General features: G+C 34.8%; 2 protein-coding genes and 2 pseudogenes across 2 annotated transcripts; 2 read left to right on the top strand and 2 right to left on the bottom strand.

Moving 5' to 3' along the window:
* Positions 1 to 33: 33 nt before the first annotated feature.
* On the bottom strand, positions 34 to 4,932 carry LOC137720698 (protein GET4). The gene is made up of 12 exons (XM_068459796.2): positions 4,778 to 4,932; positions 4,100 to 4,179; positions 3,708 to 3,786; positions 3,491 to 3,572; positions 3,054 to 3,204; positions 2,323 to 2,413; positions 1,865 to 1,948; positions 1,681 to 1,727; positions 1,147 to 1,275; positions 621 to 705; positions 425 to 511; positions 34 to 276 (listed from the first exon to the last, which is right to left on the bottom strand). The coding sequence occupies exons 1-12, from the start codon at positions 4,823 to 4,825 to the stop codon at positions 259 to 261; spliced, it is 981 nt and encodes a 326-aa protein (XP_068315897.2). The 5' UTR covers positions 4,826 to 4,932; the 3' UTR covers positions 34 to 258.
* Positions 4,933 to 7,213: 2,281 nt separating this feature from the next.
* LOC137720036 (uncharacterized) lies at positions 7,214 to 8,714 on the top strand (annotated as a pseudogene).
* A 1,178-nt stretch (positions 8,715 to 9,892) lies between these two features.
* LOC137719488 (low temperature-induced protein lt101.2) lies at positions 9,893 to 10,846 on the top strand. Its single transcript, XM_068458529.2, has 2 exons — positions 9,893 to 10,051; positions 10,313 to 10,846. Exons 1-2 carry the CDS (start codon positions 9,971 to 9,973, stop codon positions 10,394 to 10,396), a joined length of 165 nt encoding a protein of 54 aa, XP_068314630.1. The 5' UTR covers positions 9,893 to 9,970; the 3' UTR covers positions 10,397 to 10,846.
* A 1,872-nt stretch (positions 10,847 to 12,718) lies between these two features.
* On the bottom strand, positions 12,719 to 15,904 carry LOC137719601 (receptor-like protein EIX1; annotated as a pseudogene).
* Positions 15,905 to 18,630: the final 2,726 nt, after the last annotated feature.

Raw genomic sequence — 18,630 nt, 5'->3', positions numbered from 1 at the left:
CCGGAAGAAATTATGGCCATGAAAGATTAGAAGTCATACAATTTGGAATATTCAAATTAAAAAATAAAAATTATTCTGTTGACGGTACAAACACAAGATCTGTATCTACCTAGGTGAAAAACAATATAAATATAAATACACTCCCAAAAATTGTTCCTAGAGTATCAAAAATACAAATACACTCCCATCAACCAGCACAAGAACGGTAGCATTGATGGATCCGCCGAGGAAGCGAGAGCTTGATGCTCCGTCGTGCCACTATTCACCTCCCATCATCTGCATAACAAGGATGTATGTTCCAATAAGAATGCTGCTCAGTTATTTCAAGACTCACCCAGCTTTTTTCCATGGAACAGAGTCTCCGTCAGAGTTGTATCGTTCAGCTCTGTTACAAGCTACAATATTGTGGGCAATGCATAATTACCTTGAAAATCTCGCCGAACATCCCCATCCCTTGCAGTGGATTTCTGCGTCGTACTCCATAAAACTTCTCCGCAATTTCATCCAGCAACTAAACCATAAATTCATAGTTAGCATATACCTTCGCACAAGAGTACACATTAGTGAGAGCCATTTAACAAAAATTTGGAAAAGGTTGTCACGCAGAAAAAATCGCATACCTCATGAAATGTCGGTTCTCTGTCTAAGCTTGATTTGTATTTCGCTCTCAACATATTAAAAAGCGGAAGAGCATCTCTCAACAACCTGCATTGAGAATAACATTCAGAATAATTCAGCAATTTGTAAACCTCATAGTCATAGCATACAGATCAATAATTGAAGTTCCTTCTTATTTCATAATCTCATTAAATCTTAATGATCTCTCGAGACTTTGGCTATTGATATTTTGATGCATGAAGACGAGGGGCATAAATAAATTGCATATTTCCAGTATGATTATCGATATTTTGATTGCCCAAGTCACTGAAAATTACACTTTAGGATTTTACTTTTTAATGGCTTGATTCAATATCGATTGCCTCTAAAATGAGCAAAACGGAAGCCAAGCAACAGTACATTTCATTTTCTTTTACCATGCTCCAAAATCCATTTAGACAGATAAGATTTTTATGGATCCTTCTCTAGAGATGGGGTATAAGATTGTTACGGTTCATGAATAAAAAGGGAGAATTGAACGCAACATACGTTTGCAAAAGAAAATTGATGAACTGGATCAAATCGGATTTGGGAAAGTCAAGCTGCTTAGACTCCACTTGCTTCTTTATCTCATCCATGAGAATATTGGCATCTCTCAGATTACCAACTGACAAATACCTACAATAGAAAGACACAAAATCAGCTCTATAGGAAAACCGAAAACAGAATTAGCTGGATTAGCCTACTGCTCAATCTCAGAACAAAAGCAAAAGGAAACGTACATAAACATGGCGAGACGGTAGTTGAATGTGTATGTTCAATTGTTCTCATAGTTCCCCAAAAAAAATTAAAATTTAGAAAGGGAATTTCATTTTACATTGTAATCAAGTTATTGTTCTCATTTTTACGAAAAATTCACTCAGGTTATGGGGTTATTGCACTCATCGTGGACTTCAGAAATTGAAGCTAATCCAGGATTCAGGTCCGATAATCCAGATTGGGTGTTCAACTATCATCAATGATATCAATGGGAACAAAACATTTGAATTGCCTACACAAGCACATAGTGGAGATGTGGCTTACATTAAAATAGCTCGGGCAATGGCCACATCATCTTCCCCTGGATAACACTGCATGGTCAAGAAGTGTGAACCTCATAAAAACTTCACATAAAAAAGGTAACTATAATTCCATTCACGTCAAAGCATACATTTTTCCGAATTTTTGAAAATTGATTTCAAGTGTTAAGTGGGGGAAAAAGCCTCACCTTGCCCATAAAATTTACTAAAGTCGAAGCAAACTCTTTGGGGTTGTTTCCTCTAACAAAATGATGTGACACTCTAACCATGTCCTGCAAAGCAATCAAACGAGATACTGGTGTTCAAGTACATTAGAACAAGTGAATACAATAATAGTTTGAACAGCATGAAGAACCTATGAGAAACAAAATGATTCCAACATTTTCAAGTAGAAAACGACAGTAAATAAATGTGTATAGATAGTGATCTGTTGGCCAAAATCAAGTTGGTCCAATATTCCATTTGACCCTACTAGCAATTAATAAGCAGTTATTTGTGAAATGTGGACAAAAATTGGAACTCCCAAATTCTAGATACGGAGACTATGCTTGAGATGTATGCACTTGCTAGCTAAATAAAAAGATTGAATATATATAGATATATAAATGTATATATACAAACACATATATATCAAGATGCTACTTACCACCTCAGGAGATTCAAAATATATGTAGTTTGCTAGCATAACATGTATTTCTGGAGCTCCACTCCTGGGTGCACCAAACTCCTTAGACCACCTGAAAAGAGAGAAACAGCAACGCATTTTCAGTGCTCGATGACACTCTGGGATCTGATATAAGTAAAGCACATATTTAATACATATTGCATGTGCTCGTCAGGTACACACATATTTTGTACAATCACGAATTTAACTAGGATATAAAGAATCAAAATTGATATTTTCCTTAATAGGGATATGTTGGGGAAAAAAGTTGAATATGAAGTGCGGTTGTGGGTATACTTGGTATTTCAATATTTAATGAGACCAATTTTGTCCTAAACATCTATAAAAATGCTAATAAATGTTGGAAAAACGGGGCTCCAGGAAGGAGGAATAGCTTCCGTTAAAAGGCTATAAGTAACGGCATTATCTTCTTTCCCTCGGCATTTATTACAAAATCTTCACTTCCTTGCACTTATCCAACATGGGAAAGTAAACAATTTCTCAGGCCCCTTTTCCCACCAACCAAGTGCTTAGTTAGAGTTAAATAGCATGGATTAAACAAAAGACAAAAAAAACACACGAATATCAAATAGCATTGAATAGTCATGATAGAGAGAAATCAAATATCTTCACTCCCGCATAAAAAAGACCAAAACATAACCATAAAATCTCTTTCAAAATCGGGAAAAGCAAAATATTGCACAAAAACTCACTTAAGAGCAGCCTTTAGGAATGATGAGCAGCCCTCAACACATGTTTTTGCTGCCCCAAGTGTTTCAGACAGTTTTTGCATGTCATCTAAATCCCCTAACTGTTGCGGCACTGGTATCCGAGGAAATGCTTTATAAATTTTCCTGACACGAACTGACAAAAAATTGTCATAATCACGACGAAATAGAAGAATCATAATACTAGAAAGACCAAAACGCCAAAAATGGCCAGGAAAACATGTGAATCGTGATTCATCTCCAAAAATTCTATTTATCATAACACTGATATTCTGATGCGAACAGAACCTGCTAGAAGAACCATGTGACTAGAACCAACCAAGATAAAGTTCAAAAGCATTTAAAAATTACTACAGAAGATAAGAACAAGCCAACAGTGAATCAATCGAGAAATGAATTCTATACCTAAGATAACAACTGACCTAAGGTTTCATCGTCATAAGGGAATCTTCCTTTGACAAGTGTTTCCACAAACAAAGCAGCTAACTCAGCACCACAAGTAACCTGAAATTGTTTCCGTATATACAGAATCAGTAATACAGATTTGATTATGAAATGTCATGTTATATTTTCTGCATGTTTGTATCTCAACTAAAGGTAAGATAAGTATTGATGAAGCAGAAACATGAAAGTAATGACCTGCCCATGTTTCAGTTGGTTGCATGCGCCGGACTGAAGGATATCCACAGCCTCGGAAAACCTGTGAGCAGCTACATATCTGCAATAAAGCAGCCATATTGATCAAGGTACATGCCTTTAAGAAAAACAAAGGAAGAAAGTGGGTTCCTGGGTTCCTCAACAGCCATGCTGACAGTTACATAAAATGAGGCTTTCTCCAATGCTGAAAAAGCCTAGCTAGATGTGAACCCAGCCGATCAACCGGGCACTCACATCCCGCAAGATTGATCCCACATTGGAGAATTTCTGTCACTACAATTCCCAAGATTCCCTGATTGATCATACTCTTGAGTCCCGAAACTAAATAATAGAAACTATGTAAGTAGAAATTATAAAGAGCATATCACTCGTACCTTGCACTAACAGATTTGTACATTTGTTGAGCTCCATAGAAATTACCTTCCTCTACAACTTTCTCTAATTTCTGAATATTCTGCATTTAAAGTAGATAAACAAAAAGGCAATTAGAACCCTTCCTTCCTAAAACCAACTTTTGCTGATAAAATGAAACTGAAATCTGTTCTGCTTTGAAACTAAGCATCGAACATCAAAGAAACAAAACATCGAATATCGAAACGAGAATTATCGTGTCATCATAATCTCAACAACCAAATTCAGGCTGCAATTGTTACTTTGAATGTAGGAAATCTAAAGCAAAAACGTTTTGTAGAAGAAATTACACGTTTATACAACAAAAGCCAAAAGCCAAAAGCAGCTTTATGGACTAGAATCTGCAAATACGATTAACGCTGAGCACATCACATTCCAAATCAAACAGCACAAAACAGTGCTGATCACATCTATCACAATTCTTTCAAAAGTAGAGAAATTACGAATCAGAATCTCAAATCTGAGAAATTGCATTAATTTTCAGTACAGAAAACAAAACCCGCCACATGGATTTATTTAATTGAAACGTTTTCGAATTGTGGAAGCAAAGACTAGAGCAAAACTTGAGCAAAGATCCAAACTTTTTTCTTCGTTTTCACAAGAAACAGAGAAAGTTGAAAGGACGATTTCGGGTAGCGTACCTCTTGGGCGGGAGGCAATGCGCCTCTTTTGGGTCTCTCCCGCGACATGATGATGGTCTCAATTTCTGGGAGCGTCGAGTTCAAAGTAAACAAACGTTGTACTCTCTCCAACTCGCAACACACAAAACGAATCCGGGTTTGGTAGTTAAGCTGAATTACATCTACACCCCTTAATATAAAAAGGGGTGTGATATCCACACTAGGGTGGAAATTTTTACTAAATTATCGTACCAACCGTCCTATCAATCATATCATACCAAATTATTACCAAAAATTTGTACCAATTAGTAATGGTACGATATTTGTACCGTACCATACTGTTTCAGTACGGTATTGGTATCCAAAACCAGTACCGATGGTAAACCATACCTACCAATATTATTAATATTATATTATGTATTTATTTATATAATTATTTGAGGGCAAAATTAATAAAATTAATAATAATTATTGTAGAAGTGTAAAAAATGTAAAAAAAATATATATACAATCACTCATTGTGACAAGCTTTACAACTTTCATGAAGAGGTCAGCTTCAAAATCCAACGCTATAACCCATAAACCTTAAATTTATATTTAACCATCGATTGTCATTTACACTTTATTCTTCTTACTGAATTTCATTTTTAAAATTTTCCTTTTTGAAAACATGATCATCTGGCGAATGTAAGAAGATGAACGATTCCGATCTTTGATATCACGTTTCGATATTTACGGTTAACTGAAATATGAGTCGATGTCATATAGTTTGTAGAAACTTTATAAACATCGAGCAATATTTTTATTAACTGTAAAACTCTTAACATAATATCAACGATTCAAACCATTCATCTTCCTGCATCCTCTAATAGATCATGTTTTCAAAAAAGAAAATCCAAAAAAAATAAAATTTGATGAGAAAAATGAAGCGTAAATGTAAACAACAATCAACTGTTAAATTTTGATCTATGATTTATATGATTATAATGGCGAATTTCAAAGTTAAGCTCTTCACGAAAGTTGTAAAGTTTGTCATTACAAGCGTTTATATATTTTTTCTATGTTTTTTACACTTCTACATTAATTAAAAAATATTAGATTTTAGGCAAACTAAATGGCGTAAAATAAAGTGGTAATTACCATTGGCATACCATACCAACCAAACTATTTGGTATACCAATATTCAATATACCGAAAGTTTGGTATGGTAATGGTAATAGATTTTGCCGTACCAAATTGGTACAGAGGTTTTGGTATGGTAATGTACCAAAACCACCCTTAATCCACACATCCCATTTTACTTCTCACACACCCTTTTAATTTTTGACCGTCGGATCAGATGAATTGAAGAAGATAGCACACTCCTGTAAAAATCCATGGCTTAAATATCAAAACGGTCCTTGTGTTATAGTCATATGGCTAATTTAATCCCCATGTATTCAATTTGGCTAATTTAGTCCTTGTGTTTGTTTCTGTTAACTAATTAAGGACATTCATTCAATATTTTATAAAAATTTCATAAGAAAAATCATATGAGAAATAATTATCATTTCTCTTTACAGAAAAATGCAAATCAATGAAATATAACACATATAAGAAATAAAACTTTCAATCTAAAAAATGATTAAGGTTGTGACATAGAAAAGAGGGGGGGGGGGGTGATTTTTTTTTTTGGGGGGGGGGGGGGGGAAGGGGTCAGAGAGTTGGGAGGAGAATAATATTTCTTTTAATTTCTAGTTTTATTTCATTTTAAATATTTTAAATCAAATAAATTATAACAATTATATATATATATATATATATATATATTACAAAAATTGAATGGAAATATCCTTAATTGGCCAATGAAGATAAACACAAGGATCAAATTGGTCAAATTGAAAACACATCAACTAGATTAACCCAATGACTAAAACACATGAACATTATTTTAACAGTTAAGCCAAAACCAATTTTATTTTATTTTAGTCAATATAAGACTCAAATTTTGACACCTATACTTTCTATAATCGAAATCGCTACGTGTCGTCATAGTTCAATAATTAAGTGTTATGTAAAAAGTTTTACAAATGATTGTACGTTATTTGCTTGAAATGTTAAAGTGATAATAAATTTGTTTTGTATAAGTTATTATCTTCACAGATCCATTAAAGTTATTTATGTGACAAATAAAAAACTTACTATTGTTACGACAGATGCCGCATAAGCACAACGTCATTGAAATAATTAAGAGTGGTGCTGCATACATCAAATAACATAGCACATTTTACATTATATAAAATTATATTGTGATTATTAATCAAATTCATTTTAATGCCAAGTACTCTAATTTGTGAAAAAAAAAAAATTAATACAATCAAATTTTGTTTTTATAATAGATAGCAGTAGCAACATTATTTTGTTCCTTTTGCTTAATTTGGCTTACCCATTAGCCTACATTAGTCGTAGAGTCGTGGGATGGAGAGAAACTTACCCGCACATGATGGTACAATTGGCATAGTGACTATATTTCAAGTCAATCATGCATTGTCATGTGTTTTTTTTTGCACATGGCATTGCGTGATTGAATTAGGAGACCGCCACTATGGAATCTCAGGCTCGAGGAGGGTCTTCTCCTATGGGGGATTAGGTGTAGCCATTTTCATGGACCCAGGTAGCAATTTGGCAGTGGTGACACTTTGTTTTGCTGCTATATCTCAGTTACAAGCGGTAGAATTTTGCATTTCTGATTTGTAATTGTGCAGCCATTCGGTTAGTAGTGTCTGTATACCTCTTGCCCTTTTGTCGTTACTCCCTCCAAACCTTGTGATAAATAACGACTTCATGGCACTATGGAGGAAATGAATGAAATTACAAGCAGTTTATGTTATGAAAATGTCATGAAATTACAGCTTCATGGCTATGCTACTTTTGTGGGTTTTTTCTTCTTTTCCTTATGAAGATCTTCAAGCAATATTATTGTTGTTGAATTTTACTTTCTTTTCATTAGCCTTGTTCAAATTTTTACTATCTTAGTGTCTTTTCCTTATATAAGAAGTTTCAAGTGTTTTTCATGGAGTTTGAAAGACTTGCTTCCGATATCAACTAAACGTTCAACCCTTTTTGTGAAAAGAAAACATATGGTTCCTGATGCAGGGCGGAGATATAGAAAAGATAGTATAAGCTCGAGACAAAGGTTGAAAATGAGCGGCAAGCTTTACAAGTTGCTAAGGTGTACCGTCACCTTCTCAAGGCCATGAAGAAACACGTTGCGAAAGAAGAGAATAAGCGGCATTTTATAAAGTAAGCAACTGAAGAATTTAGGAACAACTGCAAACTGTCAGACCCATCTTCCATTCAGCATAAGAAGCTTGCCGAGAACTACACTTTACTTCTCAATAGTGTGCACCATCACAAGGTACTGCAGACCTTCATTGCTCTAATCAAAGTTCTTTCCTTTGTTTTTTTACTTTTTGCAAGTTCTTGTGATGTTTCATTATATTGGGCCGCTTTCGTGATTGCTGGATTGAATACATGTCTTGTGTCGTAGGAAAAACAGATACTGAAATGGTTTCCTTTTAGTTGCATCAAGTTCTAGATGTGCCATTAGACTTGTTTACTAGTTCAATATCTGCAGTTAGAGTCTTCTATTACCATTGCGCTTGACTGCCCTTTTAATGCACAAATATGGAGTAAATTAGTACTCTCGTCCAGGCTGAGTACACAGCTTCTTTCACCGCTGTGCCTCCTAGCAAGCACTAGTTTCTGCTCCAGTAACTTGTTATCGAAGAAACCCTATAGCTGCATCGTAGCGTTGTCGTTTTATCTCCGCTAAAGCCTCTAATTTTGTGTATTTGTTGTGCAGGACTTGTTGTTCTCTTACAACATTGCTGTGGATAGAACAGATGAGATGAAGAGAGTGCTTGGAAAATCAGCTGCAAGCGTGGGGCTTCAACTTCCCGACGTTTATCAGCCTTGATTATTATTTGGGCTTTCATAAAAATAATTAAATGTATATATTTTTTTTTGCTACCAAAAATTGGAACGGAAAATTTGTTTGAAAGGTTATATGTTCCAAAAGAAATCAGTTCTGCTGCAGCAGCTGAATCAAATCAGTACTTTTACCCTATTTCACATTTTTTACAATTTTTCTTAATTTAGCATTGTATAATATATATATATATATATAAGGCCAAATTTTTTTTCTTGATCTCTGTGGTGAGACACTACTTTTAAATCGATCCCTGTAATAAAATTCATTATCAATCGTAGTCCAAATTGAAATTTATGTCAAGATCTCATCCACATGCAGGGGTAAAAGGGTCATTCCATTCTTTTTTTCTTTTCTTTTTGGTAATTCCACTTTTTTATAATCAACAAAACAAAAAGGGAAAGAAAAAAAAAAGGAAATCCCTCCCCAATCCCTACCCTTGTCAGCCACAGCCACATCGGCCACTCACCACCTTCCCCTCTCTCTCTCACATAACCCTAGCCATCCCGTCCACCAATGTTCTTCTTAAAATGAAACTAAATTCAATGTTTGCATAATAACTTATATTCTAACCTAAACATAGTAAGGTACTTTGTGATTTTTTAAATCTTGAATTTGGACTGTTGGCTCTCTTGAAATTGAAAATGTCTGATAATATGAACCTTGTAATTTTATTGTTTATTTATTCTTTTATTGTAACTCTAAAATTTTTAAAAATAAAAAAAATTTATATCCATATGGCGCTTTATGATTGATTGATGGAATCAATAAAAACGAAAATAACAAAAGAATGAGGAAAAATCCAATTTGAACTATGATTGATAACAAATTTCACCACAGAATTACAATTAATAACATTTTCACCATAAAATCTATTTAAAAGTAGAATATTATCATAAGGATCACAAAAAAAATTTGACCTATATATAATATATCCCAAATACGGAGGGTGAACACAGAAGTGTCCCTCCTCCGCCCAACATGTTGCACAAAGTTTATAATACTTCCCCTGGATCAAACGTGCATGGAAAACCAACAGCAAAGCTTGATCTTGACACGTGTCGATCTCTTTACATCCCACGTGGCAACAAGATTTCTGGGCTGTGACACCTATTAGTAACTGTGACTTTGCCTATTTGCTTCTCTTATATAAATCTACACTTTGAGCGAAGTAAATGTAAAGCACAAAATCGTCACCCATATTTAGCACAAGTTGTGGTTTTCATTTTTCAATCGTCAGAAAAATGGGTTCAGAAACGTTTCTGGAAGTGATATTGGCAATCATCCTCCCACCTGTGGGAGTCTTCCTTCGTTATGGCTGTGCAGTGAGTGCTTCTTTCACCCTATTTTCCCCAAATCCCGTTTCATTTTTGAGAAATCGTCCGGGAACGATCATTTTTCAAATCTCAATTGCCGAAATGAATCGTTTATCAGTGTGTCGTCGATATCATTTTGAACAGTTGAGCAATTGAAATTTGATTTCCGATCATTTTAACCAATTCCTCGTATATTTTTATATTTTGTAAGGTTATATTTTGATTTCGATTAAATTGTATGTTGGTGTTAATTATTGAGGGTGAATGCAGGTGGAGTTCTGGATATGTTTGTTGCTGACAATATTGGGATACATACCTGGAATCATATACGCATTATATGTACTCGTCGGATGAATCGGTTGAAGCTTAATTTGGATCATCAAGAACAATAAGTGTGGGTGTTTAGTTTGTTCAATGTAAGTTCGTCTTTTTTTTTAATCCAGGATCTTAACTTTTCCTTTTTAATTTCAATTTTTTTTTTTTTTTTTGAGTTTAGCGATATTTTCGTTAAATTAGAAATTAGATTTGACACTAATGAGTTCGAACTCACGCTGTTATGCAAATACACAACATATTTCTACTATTGTGGTAAAGGGCCATCAGCTTTTTAAAACCTCACAAGTAAACTGTTCGCTCTAGTCTTGTAAACACACAAAACGAAAATGTTGTGGTCTCGTGAACACGGAACGTATGAACACAGTGTGAAGGAAAAGATTGCAGTGCTTATTGTTTTCTATTTCTTGTATATAAGGTTAAAGTAACACTTTCTCTTAACAACAAAAAAATGTTTGCACTCCATTTAAACATTTTGATTTGTGTGAGATATTGGGGCAAACTAAATGTGTTTGTCAAATGGAAGATATAAAGGATATGGGCGTGTTTGAGCGATTATCCAAGACGTTTAACCACATAGTCCGCAATTTTCAATAAAGAAACTAACATTTTAGATATTTTCCAACAATGCACCGCGAGCTTTGCTCAGTCACACTCATGCTCTAGTTATGTTAATGTTTAATCGTAGCCATCCTCTTCGTACTCTTATTCATCCTCTTCCGTAGCTTTTCTCAACACCTTGTCTAGATGTCATCGTTTTTTGGCTTCAACCTTTAGCAAATAAACCGAATCCTCTCTAACTTGTTTCAAATGAGAGACTCATGATTAGGAGGGTGGTCGATTTGTTTATATATTTAAGATACTAAAAGTTAGAACAGTTAGATTTAAAAATATTAATCATTAAGAAGGAAATCTTTGCTTTGATGTCTTTTTTTCTTTTTTCGCTTTTGATGATCTTTCATATTTCATAGAATGTTTTCTTTTCCTGTGAACAGAACTTCATGTACTCTTTCAATGTTGTAGCAATGTATCAGTGTTTTTTTCCAGTAATGGTAAGAAGTTTGTTCACAACATTGATAACGGGAGGAGAGAAAGATGTTTCTCCTCCTGTTTAGTAATGTAATGTTTTTTCCTTGTGAAAAAAAAGAACGACATAACAGGACGGGGAAAGATGTTACAGTTTCTGTGTGTGACTTGCTATATTCCAAATTCATATACATGAATTCCGCGTGACTTCCTATATTCCAAATTTAAACATGAATTCCATGTCAAAGTTATATATATTTCTTATGTACAAACTTTGGTATATATATCTAGTTCATTGATCATTATTGAATTTTTTCCTCAAATCCCTCAATTTCCGCACAAACAACATAATAGCATATTTGCAAATGGAGACAGAAAATGATAATACTTATACATTTTAGTGCGGGCTCAATCCTCATGTATTTTTTTTCTTCTAATATTTAAAATTCAATCTATACTAGCGCTATCATTTATTAAATAAAAATAATAATAATAACAACATAAATTAAAAAAAGAAAAAAGAAAAAAAAAGTGCATAGTACGATATCCATATAAAGTTATAGACGTATGATGGATTTTCATCAACTTGTAATGCTGTATCACTTTCATTGCCTTCAAGAATTCGAGATTCTGCAGGCTGTGGATCCGTACAAAAACACCAACTAAATTTTGGTAATCCTACACTTGAGAGGGATTGTTTAACAACAATTTTGTTTTCGGTTTTTAGTTTCAGGTTTTTTTAATTTATAAACTAAAAACTTGTTTGTAATTATTTATTAGCTTTATTTTTTCCGAAAAAAAACGGAAGAAAAAAAAATAGGAAATTGGCGAACATGCTCATTTATTGAATCCAATTGATGGAATGATAGTTTTTCAGCATGTCGTCCATATCTCTAGTTGATTTGTCTTCAATGTTTGATCATTGCCTTATGGCTCAGGCATTCATTTCTTTCCTCTCTATTTATTATCTACTAGCCATGCACAGTTCTTCTTTCTTTTTACGTTTATTTACGCATAAAGACATTTTTTTTTTTAAATTATAGTGCTCATCGTAGAATTTTTTTTCTTTTTTTTCTTTTATGCGTTGAGTAAATGTAAAAAGGAAAAAAAAATTCTATACGCCGTGTAATGCAAAAAAAAGCGTTTTCACACATTTCCCATGTCATTCAATTGTTTTTACTGAATAAAACAAGTCTTTTAATTTCATAAGAAAATATTTTTAAAACTAAATAAAATATTTTTAAAACAAAGTAAAGAAAAATACAATCAAACAAAAGATGAAACTTGACAAAATCATACAATACAACCATACTGGCTTATTTGTCACAAGAAGGAAAATGCCAACAGACATAAAATAAAGCTAAACATATTCAACAATTACATGATACAGTTTAAGCACTATCCTATTGAGTAATCCTGAAAGAAGAATGCTCCATGGCATGTTTACCAGCAAAGAACCAAGCACAATCCAAAACCCTGTGAAGAATCCAAGCCCTATGCTCACGTAGAACCACTCGTCTTCGAGTATATGGTATCCTCCTCCTCCGTCTTGCTCAACTGTTGGTGGCGGTATCACTCCATGCACGCTGCAATTGTTGTTGAGTGGAGGTCCGCAGAGTTCATTGCCGATGAAGCTAGACTGGTCAAGGCTCTGCAGCTGAGTGCTTTCCGGAATTCGTCCTATCAAATTGTTGTATGACAAGTTCAAGTAACTCAGAAATGTCATATTCGTCATGCTTGGAGGAATTTCACCATGGAGTTGGTTCATGGAAAAATCAAGAGATTCTAACTGTGCCATATTACCAATCATTGAAGGAATTCTTCCGGTGAAAGTATTATTCGATAAATTGAGTGACTGCAATGCGAGCAAGTGGGTAAGTTCTTCAGGGATCTTTCCATACATAAAGTTGCATGAAAGATCCATGCTTTTTACGAATCTCAGATTCTTGCTGTATTCCATTCCTATCCCTTTCGTTACCAAGATTGCATCCTCTAAAAGTGTATGAGTCCCAAAATCAGTCGTTAAATAAGCCCCAAAAATAGTCTCATAATTATCTGACAAAGATGATTCTGACAAATTAGCCATGGCGCTCAAATTGTAGAAACATCTGGGTATCGTTCCTGAGAGTTTGTTACATGCAAGGTCCAATATCTGGAGTTTTTTCAAATAACAAACTTCATAAGGAATGTCTCCTTCAAACTCATTCGATCGAAGGTTAAGAACTTTCAACCCTGAAAGGCTTTTCCCTATCCATATTGGTATGCTTCCGACAAACCCATTTCCACCAAGGTCAACAACTGACAACCAGGTACAGTTCTGTAGTGAATGTGGCAATTCTCCATACAGGAGATTATTGCGCAAGTGCAGCGATTCCAGCTTGTGCAAGTATCCCATGGACATTGGGACATTCCCTGTTAGGTGGTTGCTTTCTAAATTTAGGAATACCAAGTTGCGCCAATTCATCCAGCAATCGGGTACTTTTCCAGCAAGATGATTGTCCCCGAGATGAAGAAGAGAGAGTTGCTTTGGTTCATCTGTCCCATCACAGAAGAAGTGGAAAACAGATCCAGAAAATGATGAACTGGAAAGATCTAGCCAATCTAATGAGGTGGGAACATAAGGCAATGCACCAGTGAACTGATTAGAACTAAGGTCAACCACTGAAAAAGGACCAGCAACTATATTTTGAATCTCCCCGAACAATTGATTTTGAGAGAGATTCAAATAACGTAAGTGGGAAGATAAGTTCCAAAACCAAGTTGGAATAATACTTGAAATTCCTGTACCAGATAAGCTGAGATCTGTTAATTGCGTTTGTGTCTGAAGCCACATTGGCCATTCAGGTCCCAGGAGGCATGAATCCAATTGCAAACTTTCAAGTTGAAAAGGAGGAAGCCAATCTCGACTAGTTTTGAGAGTAAATGAGTTTCCGTTTGCAATGAAATGCTTCAATTTTGTAAGGTTGCTAAAAAAGGCTTCTGACACTACACCTTTTAACGAATTATAAGATATATCCAAATCCGTTAGCATTTTGAGTTGACCAATAACTTCTGTGAAAGTTTCAAACTGATTTCCAGAAATGTCCAATTCTACTAAGCCTGACAGATTTGCTAGAGACATTGGAATGGGACCTGATATATTAGTACCCCTCAACAACAATGACTTTATTCTATCTGGACCACACCCATACAAACTTTCAAAGATTTCAGATGCTCTTTGAACCATGAAATTGTTCTCTGACAGGTCAAGAACTTTCAACTTACAAAGATGTCCCAAAAATTTTGGGATTTTCCCTTCCAAATGATTATCATCTAAGTGAAGATCGACAATGGATGTCAAGTTTCGAATGGAACTCGATATTTCACCACGTAAGGCATTGTGAGAAAGAACTAAGGACTCGAGATTGTTCAAGCTATACAACCATTCAGGTATGGTGGAATTGAAGTAGTTCCATCCGAGATTAAGAACTTTAAGACCAGTCATATTCTGAATATTGCTTGGAAGTTGTCCTGTAAGTTGATTCCCTTCTAGCGTCAATGCAAGGTCTTTTTGGTTAAACAGCCATTTGGGAATTGGGTCAAGACTAATAGAATTGCCTGACAAATCAATTTCCCTCAAAGATGTGATATTTTGTGAAATGTCAGGAAATGGACCTTGGAAATCACAAGCAACGAGATGAAGAGAGACTAGATTTTTAAGACTGAAAACCCAGTTTGGCATCAAAGAATTAAAACTGTTTCGAGAAAGATCAAGGACGACCAGGGAAGTAAAATTTGTGGTGGGTGGAGGGGGGATGTGAGGAAGTTCACAACCGGACATATTTAACTCTACCAAAGAAGGGAGCATGTTTGTAACTTGCAACCAGTCAGATGCTTTGCTAAGATCTACAGAACTCAAGTCTAAGTGTTTCAACAGAGAAAGACCAGAAATCCACTGAAGGTTCTCTACCTTCAGATTGATACCATTGAGACAGAGATAACGTAGACTGGAGAGATTTCCCAGTTTATGGGGAATTATTCCATCAAACCATGAGTATCCGAGATTAAGGTGAGTTAAACTTCTCATAGAACCAATGAAACTAGGAATTTGTGTTGTACTGAAATCATTGTTACTCAAGTCCAACTGCAACAGTCTGAATCTTCTTCTGCAACCCATGATGAAAGCCGATTAGCAGGGTCCTTGAGATCATGCTTGAACATCAGAAGTGCTTGTCTTTCGCTGTCTTTGCAGAGTGAAGGCCAAGCGGGATCTCCATTGCATAAACCAAAACTGAAAGTAATGGTCGCAATAGCTGCTAGAAACCTGATTAGTAGTAAAACAACTCTCATGCTTCTCTGCATGAAGTTTTAGTCTATGAAGCAGGTGATGTGTACGAGCAATGAACCATCCAGAGTAGATATACTGGCGAACCTCTCTTTTTCGTTATCAATGACAGGAAAAGATGGATTAAACTATACGGCCGGCTCTTGAAATCTTTGATAAAAATTTGATAGATGACAAGATGGATTAAACTATAATACATTTCGTGCATGCATTTTGTTACACACTTCGGTACAAACATTTCGGTATACTAATTCAATATAATATTATTTCGGTCCATGCATTTTGGTATATTAATTCAATATAATACAGTTCGATATATACATTTTGGTATAAAAAAAAAATTTAATGTGAATATTAATAAATTCAAATATTTAATAGGGAGACATTGAATAAAATACACATTAATTAATTAAACTAAACTGGTGACCTTTGAGTTACATAAGGTAAAGTGAATTAAAATCGAGTCCCGAATAACGTAGCTAAAAATAAGCCTTATTTGTAATTAAAATTCAACATATATTGAGTCTAATGAAGGCCAGTTGAACTGTTCCCATATGAGCTAATGCATGACTGCATTTGGTCTAAACCACACTAAACGGCAGGAGAACGTACGCTTTTTTTTACTCCATGCCCATGAATGAGTCCGTCCGACTCTCGTTGAATGTTGGACAATGCAAATCAAATTTTTTGTGGAAAATTTGGCCAAAAACTTTTTAAATACGTTAAAAAAAATCTTATTAGGGGTTGGGTTCCACATTTGTTTCAGGAGCCGACCTATGAGTTTCATGGAGAAGAGAGAGTTCAACAGTCAAAGTTGAACGAATTTTGAGTTTTAGAAAATAAAATGGTAACTTTTGAGTTACATGAGGCAAAGTGAATTAAAATCGAGTCCCGAATGACTGTTAAAAATAAGTCTTATTTTTAATTTGAAATACTCATTAAAATTAAACATATATTGAGTCTAATGAAGGCCAGTTGACCTGTTCCCATATGAGCTAATACATGACTGCATTTGGTCTAAACCACACTCAAACGGCAAGAGAACGTACGCTTTTTTTTTTTACTCCATGCCGATGAATGAGTCCTTCCGACTCTCGTTGAATGTTGGACAATGCAAAAAAGTTGACAATATCAAATTTTTTGTGGAAAATTTGGCCCAAAACTCTTTATATATTCCATATGATGAATGCATGAAAATTCAAACAGAATAATTAATTAAAGCTTTGGCTTTTCTTGCTCAAAGATGATAAGAAGGGTTGAACTGTACAGCCGAGGTGCACAACACGTAGACTTGAGAGATTTCCAAGTTCACAAGGAAGTATTCACTCAAATGATCAGAAAGTAAAACAGATCTCATCAAGTTAAGTTGTCTGAAGTATGACCAATGAGCATTGAAGACATGCCTCGTTTGGTCTCTAAGATTGTATTGGAATTAATCACATTCTAGAAATATTGAGTATAAAGGAGAATGATTTTTCATGTTGAAGGAAACTTCTCCCCGTCTAATAATCCTACCATTTTGAGAGGATTTGAATGAATAAGTTTTCTTTGTAAGTAATATATCTTCTACCTTTAAATTAGATATCTTAGAAACGATAGTTTATTCATTTCAATTTAATCCTCTATATCAAACGAGGCCTATTCGTATTGGGGACCAACTTTGTTGACAAAGTTATAAACAACTAATGCAATATATCCACATATATTAAATAGGAGTGTGTTATCCACACACCCCGTTTTACTTCTTACACATCTCTCGTTAATTTTTATCCGTTGATTTTCTTCAATTCATTCGATCCAACGGTCGAAAATTAGAAGGATCTGTGAAAAGTAAAATGGGGTGTGTGAATATCACACCCCTATTATATATTTTTCTTAAATATTGATTCTTTTACCAACAAATGAGCTCAGCCTCTGATTGAAGTTGAAGAAACTTGCTCCTCTTTTCTTCTGAATCCAAGTTCCAAACCATGCATGCTTTGAAGCCTGAGCCATCCTAACGCTGAACGTCAACACTCGGGGCGAGTCAACCCGTTCTGACTCACGAGGCATGATAATTAATGGGCGAACTGACTCGTGAAGAACAAGGAGGAGGACAGGACCAGAAGGCGGGCTATGGCGCTTTGCTCTGGAGTGGTGATATGGTTTTCGAACACGTGCGGGGCAATTTTTTTTTTTTTTTTTTTCTGAACGAAAACCTCACTTGACAGCAAAGGCGAGTGAAAATAGGGACGCATAAATGAAGTGGTAAAAATCGATAATGCTCATACGTAGGCATAGGCATAGTTATAACGGACAGATAACCGCGATTATTTATCTATAATTGTTTAAGTTTTTACTTACATAACTATTTATTCATTGAGTAATTATATAAACAGGTATATTTGTATCCATAACTATTTATAAATGGTTAACCGTAACCATAACCATTTATAAACGGTTAAACATACTCATTTAACTGTAACCACACATCCGCTTTTTAAACAAGTTGAAGATGAGAAGAAATTCTGTCATACTTTTCTTTTTCTGACAATTAAACATCTTTATAGGTACATTTATCTTCATCAAAACTATATGCAGCATGTTTAACAGACTTATCACCAGTTATACACTGGACTCCTGTTCTTTGTCTTCAATACAGGACATGCTCTGACATGTGAACATAAAGATGAAGTACCAACATTGAAGGTTCATCTGATTTTTTGTATTGGACTGAAAATTTTTAATCAAAGAGAGTAATGGAGTCGCGAAAAAAAAAAAAAAACATTGAGATAATTATATAATAAGCATTGAACATCTTTATAAGTTCCAAGCACACAAGCAGAAGGACTTCATGTTAGGCCCGTGCCTCTCATGGTTCTCAAGTGGCTCCGCCACTGCCTCCTCACGAAACCTTTTTTCCTTT

The sequence above is a fragment of the Pyrus communis genome, chromosome 1, assembly GCF_041283825.1.
Source record: "Pyrus communis isolate YQ-2024b chromosome 1, ASM4128382v1, whole genome shotgun sequence".
NCBI classification, from domain to species: Eukaryota; Viridiplantae; Streptophyta; class Magnoliopsida; order Rosales; family Rosaceae; genus Pyrus; species Pyrus communis.
The sequence above is the reverse complement of the archived record's forward strand: the minus strand, read 5'-3'. Positions and strand labels throughout refer to the sequence as shown.